The sequence below is a fragment of the Scyliorhinus torazame genome, chromosome 21, assembly GCF_047496885.1.
Source record: "Scyliorhinus torazame isolate Kashiwa2021f chromosome 21, sScyTor2.1, whole genome shotgun sequence".
NCBI classification, from domain to species: Eukaryota; Metazoa; Chordata; class Chondrichthyes; order Carcharhiniformes; family Scyliorhinidae; genus Scyliorhinus; species Scyliorhinus torazame.
Window position 1 is genome coordinate 110,373,649 of NC_092727.1, and position 14,066 is coordinate 110,387,714.

General features: G+C 47.3%; 1 protein-coding gene across 5 annotated transcripts in view; it reads right to left on the bottom strand.

Moving 5' to 3' along the window:
* Positions 1-1,588: 1,588 nt before the first annotated feature.
* Positions 1,589-14,066, bottom strand: part of LOC140398492 (uncharacterized) — a 99,321-nt gene continuing 86,843 nt past the window's right edge. For 4 of the 5 annotated variants that reach the window (XM_072487243.1, XM_072487244.1, XM_072487245.1 and 1 more), the window contains 3 exons: positions 12,503-12,621; positions 2,202-2,313; positions 1,589-1,799 (listed from right to left, as the gene is read on the bottom strand). In XM_072487243.1, coding sequence (XP_072343344.1) covers positions 1,743-1,799; positions 2,202-2,313; positions 12,503-12,621 — 288 coding nt within the window. In that variant the 3' untranslated portion in view covers positions 1,589-1,742. The remainder of the gene's footprint in view (positions 1,800-2,201; positions 2,314-12,502; positions 12,622-14,066) is intronic. The other variant, XR_011937498.1, reaches the window with a different exon arrangement.

Here is a 14,066-nt window from a genome sequence, read left to right on the forward strand (position 1 = left end):
TAGATTTATTTAATTTGGATGTTGTTTTGGGAAACAAAGAATTCGCAAAGAGTTCAGGGATCATAGATATATTTTGGAAGAAGGGGTACGTTCTGCATAAATGGCATGTAATCATTCATATACCTAATCTTCTTAGAGTAAGACTAGTCCTGTTCGTGTGTATTTGCCTTTCCTTTACTTTAATAGTATTTAATGATTAATACATGTTGACTGGGCTGCTTATTCTCACTGGGGTTTCACTTGATTCCTCACACTATTCCAAAACCAAAACTATACACCCCCACAAACCTGTGTTCCGAGTTGGGATACCCTCACTGATAACAACAGCGTCAAATTACCTTCCTAAACTTCTCTATCTCCCCGCCTCACTTTATTTAGTTTCTCTTTTATCAAGTCACTTGCACTAATAGCTCCTTCTTTGCCCCAGCGTCATATTATATTCATGTGAAATGCCTTGGGACGCTTATCGACATTGAAGGTGCCATATAAACACGTTGCTGAGCTTTTTTGACATGTTATCCGTCTACTTTATGGGACACCTCCATTCAGCCTGTAAGCTTTCATTTCATAGAATTTACAGTGCAGAAGGAGGCCATTCGGCCCATCGAGTCTGCACCGGCTCTTGGATAGAGCACCATACCCAAGGTCAACACCTCCACCTTATCCCCATAACAGTAACCCCACCCAACACTAAGGGCAATTTATCATGGCCAATCCACCTAACTTGCACATCTTTGGACTGTGGGAGGAAACCGGAGCACCCGGAGGAAACCCACGCACACACAGGGAGAATGTGCAGACTCCACACAGACAGTGACCCAAGCTGGAATCGAACCTGGGACCCTGGAGCTGTGAAACAATTGTGCTATCCGCAAGGCTACCATGCTGCCCCCGAGCATAACCCCCGAGTGTCCATTCGCCTGCCATTTTATTTCTCCACCATGCACTCATGCCGACCACTCACCCTCCTGTAGTGTTCCAATTAAGCTCAAAACAAGCTTGAGGAACATCTCATCTTCAATTAGGCACTCTATAGCCATCCAAACCTGACACCAAATTCAGCGATTTCAGATCAGAATATCTGATCCCATTTCTGGTTTCCTTTTCTTTGCTGGTTTTGATTGCAGTCTTGTTTTTCCCTTCGTTTCTGCTTTGGGATGCTTGCTGAGCATCATTTTGCCAACCACGCCGCCCCGAGACACATCTTTTCTTGATTTATTTGTCCCATTTAGCACTTCCTTTGGCCCTTCATCACCAGCTCTTGTCATTTAATATCTCCGTCTTCCACTCTATCACAGGCCTTCCTTTTTGTTCTTTTTCTATTCTCACCCCCCCCCCCCCCTTCCCGCCACCTCCTCTTTCAGCTGCATGTTTCTAACTTTTCATTGACCTGAAATATTCACTGTTTCTTTTCCCACAGGTGCTGCCTGACCTATTGAATATTTCCAGCATCTTCTGGTTTGGTTTCAGATTTCCAGTATTTTGTTTTTGCAAAACTGTTAAGTTGGCCCCTCCCCAAATTAAAAGCGGAAAAGAAAAAATTGTTTTATCGTGTCCAGTGCCATTAATAAAATCAAAGACGACTTAATCACAATAGTGAACAGTTTTATTAATTGCAGTTTATTTACCCCGCATAGAAACAGAGCACATTGACCAACACAGTATGTGAAAAGTGCACTTCAAATAGTAGATGTTATTGTACTGTCGCTCCAGCTTCTTATCAAATCCTTAATGTTGACCTTTCAGTTTTCATTTTTCTTACGGTTTGAGGAGACAGGAGGGAGTTTTTGGTTGATGTCCTGGAAAAGAATATTTGACATGATTAGTACAAGAAGACCAATACCTGGGAATAGCAAGTTTGCTTTACAGATTGCACCAGAGAAGAACTGAGTTTATGTTTCAAACTAATGTTCAATTGATTATTTAGTTCCTCACCAACATAAAAAACCTTAGACACTCACCATGGCTTTCACTCCCAATTGTTGTTGAACAGTCACTATTATAACCTGTACATTCGGTAAAGACAGGGTAAGGCTTAGCTCTGGTACGCTCAGAGCTATGATACACAGCACTTAGGCTCACACACAAGAGCTAAAGGGTTTCAGCTGCTTAAGGAATTACACCCGGTTACAAGCTCCAGTGAAGAAGAGGGGGGTCAAATTGCATGAACTTCATGCAAGAAGCTGAGAGGTGGATCCTACCTTCCAGTTATCATTCTGGTCACTTGTGCTATATTTCTGTTTCTTCTGTTTCATTCCACCCCTGTCCATGGGAATACTAGGAAACTCCGTTGATCGTTGATTCATTCCATAACTAAAGGAAATGAGTTACGTGGTTAAATAACACAGCACAGTGACAACGCTATGGAAGTACAGCCCTGTCGGCTGTGCATTCCTGATCAACATGCAGTTTTTGTTTAAAATGAAGACGTTACACCACATGTTTATAAAGAATGCACCATTAAGTGTATAATAAAGAGAAGCTTTGGTTCTGGAAATAGCTTATTTGTGATCATTTTAATGTAATATGTTGCAATAAACATCTTAATACAATTTAAGTCATGGCAATCGATTAAAAGTCACTTTTCAACTTTCAAAGCAATATGTATAGCTCCTAAAAGTCCTAACTGCACGTCTTCTGACATTGTGGAATTATATCAATGTAGTTAATCTGATTAATAAATGACATGACAAGCACGGGTTGGTGTTTTGGTGTTTTTGCTGTTTGTGTTCATGCACAAATAGTACAATTGATATCCCTGCCAAAGTGAGTCCGGTGCATGTAATGTTGCACATTATTGTTGCAGTCCAATGGCTGATGACATGCCTTTGCGCAAATGGGAACATAGAAGCAGAAATGAGCCATTTATTCCACCGTTCAATATGATCAAGGCTGATCTGCTGTGGTTTCAGCTCTATATTCCTGTCTTCCCCTTAACCTTGATTCCTTTGCCTAACAAAAATCTGTCTAATTCTGCCTTGAATAAATGCAATGACCCATCTCCTCTACTTTCTGTGAAGAGAATTCCACACCCCTACAATTCTTCACGAGAAAAGCTTTGCCCTCATTGTGCCTTAAAAGGGAGGTCTATTATTTTAAAACTATAGCCCTAGTTTTAGTTTCCCACCGCCCCCCCCCTCCCCCATCACCACCAAGAGGAAACATTCTCCTGTATCCACCCTATCGGATCTTGTATGTTTCAACAAGAACACCTCTCATTCTTCTAAGCTCCAATGGGTAAGGCCTAATCTGTTCAAACCTTTCATAAAAAATGAATGGATGTCCCAGAATGAGTCCAGTGAACCTTCTCTGAACGACTTGCAAAGCAATTAAATCTTTTTTTAAATAAAGAGACCAGATCTGCACACAGCACTCCAGATGCGGTCTCACCAAGGCCCTGCACAGCTGCAATAAAGCTTCTGTACTTTTATTCCTCTTGCAATAAACGCCAGCGTTCCATTTGCCTTCCTAATCACTTTGTCTTTTGCCAGTTTCTTTGGTGTATTATGATAACATTTAAGATTCAGGTTTTCACTCAACATTTAAACAAATATAAAAGAAAAACAGAAAACACTAGGAACACTCAGCAGGTCGGGCAGCATCTGTGGAGAGAGAAACAGAGTTTTTTACGTTTTTGACACAACATCCGAATTCAGGTAGTTTCCATGTGTCTTAACTGGAAGCTTACATTCTAATGTGTGACATGAATGGAAAAAACATACAACAAGACTAACAATTACCCGTTACTTGTTATTCCACACCAGAGATTCGGGCATTTGAATAAACCAATATTGATAGTCTCAAATATTTAACTGGGGGATATAAAAACTTGCAATGGCTACAATTCCTGAGATGATGTCTTCCGGTGGTGGCATGTAGGAGGAAGTCGCACGCTGGGTGGCTCCTGCTCGAGGCTTGATTTTATGAATTTAATGCCCAGTCCCAAGGGCAATTTTTCGACAAATAAGTGCTGGGAGACATAAGGAAGGAGGGGGATGTCTAAAATCCAAAAGAAAGCCACCATGAAGAAGGGAGCAATTGAAGGTTCATGATTGAGTGAAAGGGTCAGCTCAGTGGAGACTGGGTCACTGGATGGGGCCGCACTGCTCACGGCAGAAAAGATGACTGGGGTGATGGCTTTGGAATTCGAGAAACACTTTGCAGATCACATGGAGGTGATGTGGCAGGATATGATGGCGGCACTGAAGGTGCTGGTGGAGGAGGCAATTGCCCACCTTGAAGGTGGCGGTGTCAAGGACAGCGGCTGAGGTGTGGGAGCAGGACGAGAAATTGAAGGGAGTGGAGGAGGCCTTGTCGCAACACAGTGATCAGCTCACCTCAATGGGTGAGGGGCTGCAGAGGGTGGTCAAGGCCAACAAAGGTCTCCGAGCCAAGTTGGAGGACCTGGAAAACACATCTAGGTGGCACAATGTGAGGATCGTGGGCATGCCCGAAGGGGTGGAGGGCTCGAGGCCAAGTGAGTACTTTGCCAAGATATTGGGGGAGTGGGATGATCCCTCCCAGTATCACCTGCATCGGGCTCAGTGGTCGTTGAGGCCCAAACCAAAGGCAAATGAGCCGCCAAGAGCGGTGATTATTTTTTTCCACAAATACCATGTGAAGGAGGTCCCAAGTTGGGCGAAGCAGTGCAATGGGCTGGAGCTGGTTTGCGTATTTACCAGGTCTTAACCACGGAGTTGGCAAGAAGGCGGGAGACCTTCGGCCGAGTGTAGGCAGCACTGTATAACAGCAGTATGCGGTTACGCGTAGTGCACTCAGCTAAGTTGAAGGTGACCTACAACTCCAAAAGCAGCATTTGTGAAGGCAGAAGGACTGTGAGAAATGGGACTGAGGACTGGTCTTGGACAGAGGGTAGGGTGGATGGAAGATTGTATATAGTTCTATTTTTTATTTCATTTTGTTATATGTGTTAAATGGGGTGAAGTTGCCTATTTGGATAAAGTAGGAGTTGGGATTTTTGCAATGACGGTTTTCTGGGGTTGTGTGTTTGCACTGGGTTGGCTTGTTTGAAGGGGTTTCTTTGTTTTCCAGGGACTGGGTAGGGGAATGGAATTGGAGGGGAGTGGGGCCTGGGCAGGGGCCTCCACGCTAGCAAGTTGGCTAGTGGATGGAGATGTGGTGGGCGGAGGGGCTGCGGCCATTATAACCCAGTGAACAGGTTTCTAGGGCCGAGGTGTGAAAAGTGGGGGGAGGGGACCGATTCTGGGTGAGGTGCTTTCGAGAGGAAATGGATGGGGGGATTCTGGGAGGGGGAAAGGGAGGGGTTTGCTGGCAACAATGGGACGGGCTGGGCCAAACCCAATGGGCAGGGCCCGGAGTTATGATGATGGCAGATAGGAGGGGCGAGAGGGGGAGTGGGGGTGGGGGGGGGGGGGGGGGGGGGGTGAGACAGCCCCGGCCATCCTAACTGGGATGATGCAGGGTTTGTGAGGAAGGTGTTTGGGGCCATTCCGGACTTGGATTCGCACAAGCCAATAGTGGGAGGGGACTGGAATTTGGAGCAAGAGACGTGCTCGCTTGCCCAGCCCGGCGGGGGAGGGGGTGGTGATGAAGGCGCTGACTGGGCTTATGACAGTATGGGAGGGGTGGTCCCATGGTGGTTCTTGCACCTGAGGGAGCGGGAGTATTTGGTTTTCTCTTCGGTCCACAAGGTTTATTCGAAGATAGATATTTTTGTAGTAGGGAAGGTGCTGTTGGTGGGGGTTAGGGGACCAGAGTATTCGGCAATCGCAATTTCAGATCACGCGCCGCATTGGGTGGACATGGTCCTGGAGAGACCGGGATGGTGCAGAGCCGGGGTTGGAGAATGGATGTGGAGTTGATGGAGGACCAAAGTTGCTGGGGGTTCAGGAGTGTGATTGAAGAATACGTGGGCTTCAATTGCATGGGAGAAGTATCACAGGCGGTGGTATGGAGAGGCCCTGAAGGTGGAAGTGAGGGGGGAGGATATATTGTTTAAGGCCAAGGTGGATAGAGGAGAGGGAAGAGCATCAAAGGCTGATCGAGTTAGAGGTGGACAGGAGGTGCGCGGGGGATGCAGATCCAGCACTTTTGGACAGAAGGAGGGAGCTGCAGATTAGCTTTGATCGGTTGTCCACAGGGAAGGCAGTGTGCCAACTGAGGCGGGTGAGCGATTTAGGAGTATGGGGAGGGGCACATGTTGGCAAGCCAACTTCGGAGGGAGGGGGCAGGCAGGAAAATTGTCCAGGTGCGGGATAGGACGTGGAAATTTGTGATGACCCCGGACCAGATTAATAAGGTGTTTAAGGAGTTTTATGAAAATTTATATAAGTCGGAACCGCCGGGGGAGGATCAGAGGATGCGGGGGTCCCTGGACGGATTGGAGTATCCGAGGTTGGAGGGGAAAGATAGGGCCACTATGCAGAGTTTGGTAAGGGAACAGGGGGAATAGGAGGTCAAGGAGGCAATTGAGAGGATGCAATCAGGGATGGTGGCAGGGCCAGATGGGTTCCCAGTGGAATATTACAAGAAATGCAAGGATAAATTGGCGCCGCTAATGGTGAGGATGTTTGAGGCGGTGATAGGGAAGGGGGTGCTACCACAAACGTTCGGGCAGGCCTAAATCTCCTTGTTGTTAAAGAAAGATAAAAACCCGAAGGAGTGTGGGTCGTACAGGCCTATATCGCGACTGAATGTTGATGCAAAGATATTGGCAAAGGTATTGGGAGCTAGGTTGGAGGGGTGCCTCCCAAAGGTGATAGGACCAGACAGGATTCGTGAAGGGGAGGCAGCTATTCTCAAATATTAGGTTATTATATGTAATCATGATGCCGGCTGAGGGAAAGGAGACAGAGGTGGTGGTCACGCTGGAACCAGAAAAGGCATTTGATTGTGTACAATGGAAGTATTTGATTGCGGTTCATGAGAGTTTTAGGATCAGGCCGAGATTCATGGACTGGGTACGGCTAGTACATAAGGAACCGAGAGCGCGTGTCCACACAAACAATACAAGTTTGGGGTACATTGCTCTGCACTAGGGGCTAGGCAGAAATGTCCTATGTCCCCTCTGTTATTTGCATTAGCGATAGTCTCTGGCCATTGCTTTAAGAAGCTCGGGATTGTGGAAGGGAATAGCATGGAGGGGTGGAATATAGGGTGTCTTTTTATGCATCCAGGCCCAGTCACCCCAGAAGACACCTGCAATGGGGATCCAGGACACAGGGCGGGAATCGCAGCAGGCTGCCTCCACTCCTGACACACTATCTGGGGATCCACATAGACCTAGTCTGAGGGCCCTCAAGGCCAGAAAGGTAGACACCAGTTAAGGTGGCATGGGTGCAGGGCACAGTTTAGTCATAGGCACTACGGCACACATCTGTCAATATTTCTGTCCGTTAAACACCTGTTGACACTGTTACAACTTGCCTCGGTGCTCTGTCAGATGGGTGTGAGGGGTGGGCTGGTCTGGGCTGGCCAGAGAGGGGGTGCGGGGGATGGTGTGGTAAATGGGCGGACAGTGGGGGGTGGCCTGGGCTCCCCACCGTCCACCCGACCGTCCCCACCACCGTCAGGGATCCGATGGTACCGTGTGATGGAATGGCCAGTTTGCATGCAGGGATCACCCAGGTGGACATTGGAAAGTGCTACCGTGGGCAGGAATCAGATGTTGTCATATCACTTGGAGCAGCAGAGCTCAACGCAGAGTGAGCTGTCATCATCCTCCATCCGATGGGCCAGACCAGGTGTTACTGCAAACCCAGAGCCCCGACCTTGTAGTGCGGCAGGTATGTATCACGGAGGGGGATGCAGGAAGGGGGTGGCCTAGGTGAGAGGGGGTTGTGGGGGTGGGATGCAGTGTCCAGTCCCCCACCCACTCAATGTGAATCTGGAGGTGATCAGAGCGTCCCGTGCGCATTGGCCCTGGCTCACATATCGTGCGGCCTCCCGTGCCTGCCCGCGCCCCATGTCCTGTCCATCCTCCCCCTCCCCTGCATCCTCCTCGTCGGACGAGGCCTGGGGTTCATCCGCCTCCTCCATCACATCGCCCTTCTGCTGCGCGATGTTGTGGAGGACACAGCAGACAGCCACTATGCGGGCAACTCTCTCAGCATCATACTGGAGGGCCCGCTCCAGAGCAGTCCAGGCACCTGAACCGCATCTTCAGGAGGCCAAAGCACCGCTTGATCACACCCTTGGTTGCTGCGTGGGCATCATTGTAGCCACTGATTTCAAGGGAAATTAGGGTTGGGCAATAAGTGCCCACATTCCATGAAAGAAAAATAATTGTAATGCACGCTAGAATTAGAAAGCGGGTGAAGAAACTCAAACATGGGTCAAGCTCCTCCTGGAAGAACTGCTAATGTTGTGAAGATTGCCCAGTCGATGGGATAACGACTGGATTTATCCCGTTTGTGACTGCATATTTCAGTGCCTTGGGTCACTGTCTGTGTGGTGTTTGTATGTCGTCCTCTGGGTTCTCCTGTTTCCTCCCACAGTTCAAAGATGCGCAGCTTAGGTGGATTGGCCATGCTAATTTGCCAATTAGTATCCAGGGATGGTTATGGGGATAGGGCTGGGTGGATGGGCGAATGAACATGGGTCAGTGCAGACTCGATGGGCTGAATGGCCTCCGTCTGCACTGTAAGGATTCTATAAGTGTCTATGGGGAAGGCAGTGGGGCAGTTGCGGAGGGACAGGGGGCAATTTACGAGTACGGGGAGAAGACGAGTAGGGTGCTGGCCCATCAGTTGAGGAAGCAGGCAGCGGCAAGGGAGATGGGTAGAGTGATGGATGAGGTGGGTAAGGTGGAGATGGATCCAGAGGGGATAAATGGGGTATTTGGGGCCATTTATACGAGGTTTTATGATATGGATGATCTGTATATATATTTCAGACCTGTTTTGTTGCTTTGGGGGGTTTATGGAGTTTTTGGGGGAATTTGGCTGATTTTCGGGATATAAATTGAATATGGAAAAGAGTGAGGTGTTCCTGATCCATGCTAGGGGGCAGGAAAGGTGGGGACGAGCTATAGATACCTTGGTATTCAGGTCGCACGGAGCTGGGCCCAGCTGTACCGGTTGAACTTGGCCCAATTGGTTGAGGGGATGAATGCAGATTTCAAGAGGTGCGATGTTTTGCCGTTGTCACTGGTGGGACGGGTGCAGATAGTAAAATGACGGTGCTGCCAAGGTTTCTGTTCGTGTTTCAGAAGCTCCCTATGTTTGTCCCGAAGTCGTGTCCCAAATTTGTTTTTCAGGAAAGTCAATGGATTGATCTTGGGGTCTGTGTGTGTGAGTGTGGGGAGGGGGGGGGGCCTCATGGGTGCAGCGAGCTTTTTTGGAATGCGACGAGTGGGGGGTACTGCCCTGCGGAATTTGATAAATTATTGTTGGGCTGCCAACATTGCGATGGTGAGGAAATGGGCCGTGGAGGAGAGGTCGGTTTGTGGCCGGGTGGGAGCGGCATCGAGTAGGGGAATGAGCTGGAGAGCTTTATTGTTGGCGCCTCGGCCAGATATTCCGTTAGCCCAGTGGTGGTGTCGGCTTTGAGGGTGTGGGGTCAGCGTAGTCAGTACTTGGGGTTAGAGGGTGTGTCATTGTGGCGCCTATTTGTGATAACCAAGGTTTATGCTGGCGAAATTGGATGCAAGGTTCCCGGGGTAGCGGCAGGTGAGGGACTTTTCATCGGATGCAAATTTGCGGGGCTGGAGGAGTTGGAGGAACTGTAGGAGTTTCCCAAAGGGAATGGGTTTAGGTATCTGCAGGTTCGGAATTTCGTGAGGAGGGAGGTGCCAGCCTTCTCGGCGTTGCCGCTTCCAGTGCTGCAAGATAACCTTCTGTCAGGGGACAAAATAAGGGAGGGGAAGCGTTCGGATAGCTACAAGGAACCGATGGAGAGGGAGGGCGCATTGGTGGAAGATATGAAGCGTAAATGGGAGGAGGAGGTGGGAGGGGAAGTGGGGCTGGGACATGGGCTGAGGCCTTGCAGAGCATGAATGAGCCTTTGTCGTGTGCGAGGTTCAGCCTCATCCAGTTTAAAGTGGTGCACAGGGCCCACATGACGGTGGGGAGGATGAGCAGGTTTTTTGAGGGGGTGGAGGGATAGCTGTCCACATGTACTGGGTGTGTCCACAGTTGAGAGGATTCTGGCAGGGGTTCTCAGGTGTTATGTCCAAGGTTCTGGGTGGGGGGGGAGCCCAGAGTCCGGAGGTGGAGATAATTGATGCGTCGTAAGACCCGGTAGTGTAGGGGAGGGAAAGAGGCTGATATGTTGGATTTTGACTCCCTGATAGCCCAATTCCGACTTTGTTATTTGGCGGGACACGGAGCCGCCAAAGGCCGGTATGTGGGTGAGCGACCTGGCAGAATTCCTGCGGTTGGAGAAGATCAAGTTCGCTCTGCGGAGGTCAGTAGAAGGGTTCACCCGGAGGTGGAAACCGTTCATGGATTTCTATAATCTAAGGGCAGCATGGTAGCACAAGTGGGTAGCACTGTGTTTCACAGCGGCAGGGTCCCAGGTTCGATTCCCTGCTGGGTTACTGTCTGTGCGGAGTCTACACGTTCCCCCCCCGTGTATTCGTGGGTTTCCTCCCACAGTCCAAAGACTTGCAGGTTAGGTGGATTGGCCATGCTAAATTGCCCCTAGTGTCCAAAAAGGTTAGATGGGGTTATTGGGTTATGGGGATAGGGTGGAAGTGAGGGCTTAAGTGGGTTGGTGCAGACTCGAAGGGCCGAATGGCCTCCTTCTGCACTGTATGTTCTATGTACACAGAGGATTGGGGGTGGGGGGGGGGGCTAAGGGGAATAAAATGGGGAAGGCGGGGTGTGTTCTTTTGACATTTTGTATGTTTATATTTTTGTTCAAAATCCTTGAATATAAATATATATTTTTTTAATTCTAAAGCCTCCAAACCAGGACAGCTGTATGATGGTGCTATATAGGTTCTAAGAAATGGCAAAAGTTGTCCAGTAAGTTATAAGATGGTGCAATAGAAAGTCAATGGTATAAATTGGCAAATCAACAAATCAGAAAATGAAAAGCTGTAGTTGTATTCTTTTCATTGCTTTGCAAACCTCTAACCACTGCTCCGTAACACCCAATGACTTGAAGTAGATGATCAGCCACAATCTTGCTGAATGGCGTCACAGGCTTGACAGGTTAAATGGCCTACTACAACTCCTATTTCTTATAAGGTCAGGAAAATGGGGATGTATGTTGATGACAGCACCGCATTCAACAAAATTCACAATTTGTCAGTTCATGCCAACATGTAGCAAGGTTTTGAGAATATTCAGGTTTGGGCTGAAATGCAGTCTTTACAGCATGGAAGGAGGCCCTTCAGCCCATCAAGCACCTACCTGCTCTAAGGCACTTGGTCCGTAGCGTTGTATGCAACGGCATTTCAAGTGCTCATCTAAATACTTCTTTCAATTTTGTGAGCGTTCCCATCTCTCCCATCTTTTCAGGCAGCAAGTTCCAGATTCCCAACACCCTCTGGGTGAAATGGTTCTTTCCTCACAGCCTCTCTAAACCTCCTGCCTCTTACTTTAAATCCATGCCCCCTGGATATTGACCACTCGGCTAAGGGGAAAGGTTCCTTCCTATCCACCCTATCTATGCCCCTCATAAGTTTACACACCTGTAAATGTGACAAGTTTCAGACAATAACCAATTTCAACAAGAGGTCTGAGCCATCTCCCCAAGACATTTAATGACATTTTCATTGTCCTGTACCCACAATATCAACATCCTATAGGCCACCATTGACCAGACCTTTAACTGGATCAGCCCCATAAATAGTGCAGAGAGTGACTCACCCTCTGACTCCCCAAATACTTTACACCACTTAAGAGACACAAGTCAGGAGTGTGATGGATTGCTCACCATTTGCCTGGATGAGTGCAGCTCCAACAACACTCAAGAAGCGCAACATCTCCCGGGACAAAGCAGTCCATTTGATTGTCACTATATCCACCTTCATATTCTACACATTCACTGCCCAGCAGAGGTGCAGTTTGCGCCATCTACAATATCTAGCAATCCGCAAAGGTTTTTTTGACAGTACCTTCCAAGCTTGTGACTTCTACTACCTGGAGGGATTAAGGCAGTAGATGCAAGGAGACACCACTACCTCCTGGTTTCCCTGCAAGTCACACACCACCCTGACTTGGAAACAGATTTTGGTCCTTCATCTTTGCAGGGTCAAAATCCCAGAACTCCCTGACAGCATTTTGGATCACCTCCACCACACTGATTGCAGTGGTTTAAGAAAGAAGCTCATCACCATCTTCTCAAGGGCAATTAGGAATCAGCACTAAATACTAGCTGTGCCAGTGATGCCTTCACTATATGAATGAATAAATTTGTAAATAAAATAATTTTTTTCTATTATTTTACATTTTGTTCCAGCCAGCAACCCACTCAACTTCGCAAAGATCTTAAATATTAAAGAATGAACACAATGGTATTTTTCTGCTAATTTAATGCATATTGAGAGAAGCAATGTAAAACAATGTCCTACGTTTTTGATTCATAGTCCTTCCAACTTGGTCCACCTGGAGTAGGAGCCATTACCTTAGCTAGTCTTTCTAGCATGAGAAGATTGGCTGCTTCAATATTGTCCTTTTTTATGGGGGCCTCCTGTTAAAATAATAATAGTTCATTCAGCATGTGAGTACTTGGCAAGTGGATGTTTCTGTGAAATAAACAGAAGACAAGGGAATGAATATTCTCGGTGTATCAGTTACAGATTTTGTTCTCATAAATAATTTTTTTATTTTACCTCGTGCAGCTTTTATGTACTTATGGTATTACCATCAACAACAGTCTTGGGGTCACCATTGTCCTGAAGCATAACTGGGCCCACCACTTAAACATTATCATTAAAAGAGCAGGCTAGAGGCTCAGTATTCTCTGGTGTGCGAGTTATCACCTGACACCACAAAACATTTCATCAGCCAGGTACATGTCAGGAGTATAATGAAATATCCTCCACTTGCCAGGATGAATGCATCTTCAACAATACTCAAGAAGTTCAAGGCCACCCAGGACAAAGCAACCCGTTTGATTGGCACCCCATCCACTAGAGCTGGTATGTGGCTGCAACATCTACCATCTCCAAGAGTCACTGCAGCAACTGGCCAGTTTTACTGGCAACTCCTCCCAAACTTGACAATAAACTCTGCCGTTCTCACGTAAGACTGCTGCCAAACCCCAATCTTCATGACATGCACCTGGCAGACAGATCTCATTGTGGCTACCAGCTATGGAACCCAAAGCAATGAACTAAACTGACATGCAAAATAGCAAGACTTAAGAATGGTCCAATGTCGTATTTCATCCATACAATGAATAAGCTCTAATGGTTGTTAAACTTCGAATCCTGATAACATAAAGATCCAAGTCGAATGGTCAATATGTTACTTTACTCTGCTCTTCCATTTTTTGCATTGATGCATTTTACTGGGAAAAATGATTGACTGTAACACTTACCTCAATTTGTTCCTTGGCCGTGACAGAAGTTGATTTTAAATAAACCTTTGATGAAATTAAACTTGAGGCTTCTACCACATAGAAGGCCAAGGGCAGCACCACTTCCAAGTCACACATCATTGTGCCTTGGAAATATATCATTATTCTTTCGCCATTGCAGGCTTAAAATTCTGGAACTTTCTCACTGACGACACCGTGGGAGTACTTTCAGCATACGGACTGTGGTGGTTTAGGAAGGGAGCTCACCGCCATCTTCTCCAGGGCAATCTGGGATGGGCAATAAAAACTAGCTTTGCCAGTGATATTAGATTCCATGAAGGATTGACCACTCATCACATGTTTCCTGATTCTAAAATGTTATGAATGCTTAAACTGATCCCATTCATAAGTCAGATTTAGCTCGTTAGATCCTTGTTCGAAGGCATTTGAAAACGAATTGCATATCCTTTGATTTACCCCAAATTCACTATTACAGCCAGAGGGCACAATGCAGAAAAGCAACTGAAAATGACCATGACGTCAGAGATCTTTGAAACTCACTCTGACACGCACAACAAGTAGTGCCGTGTTGATGGATGACCAAGTGAAAAAAA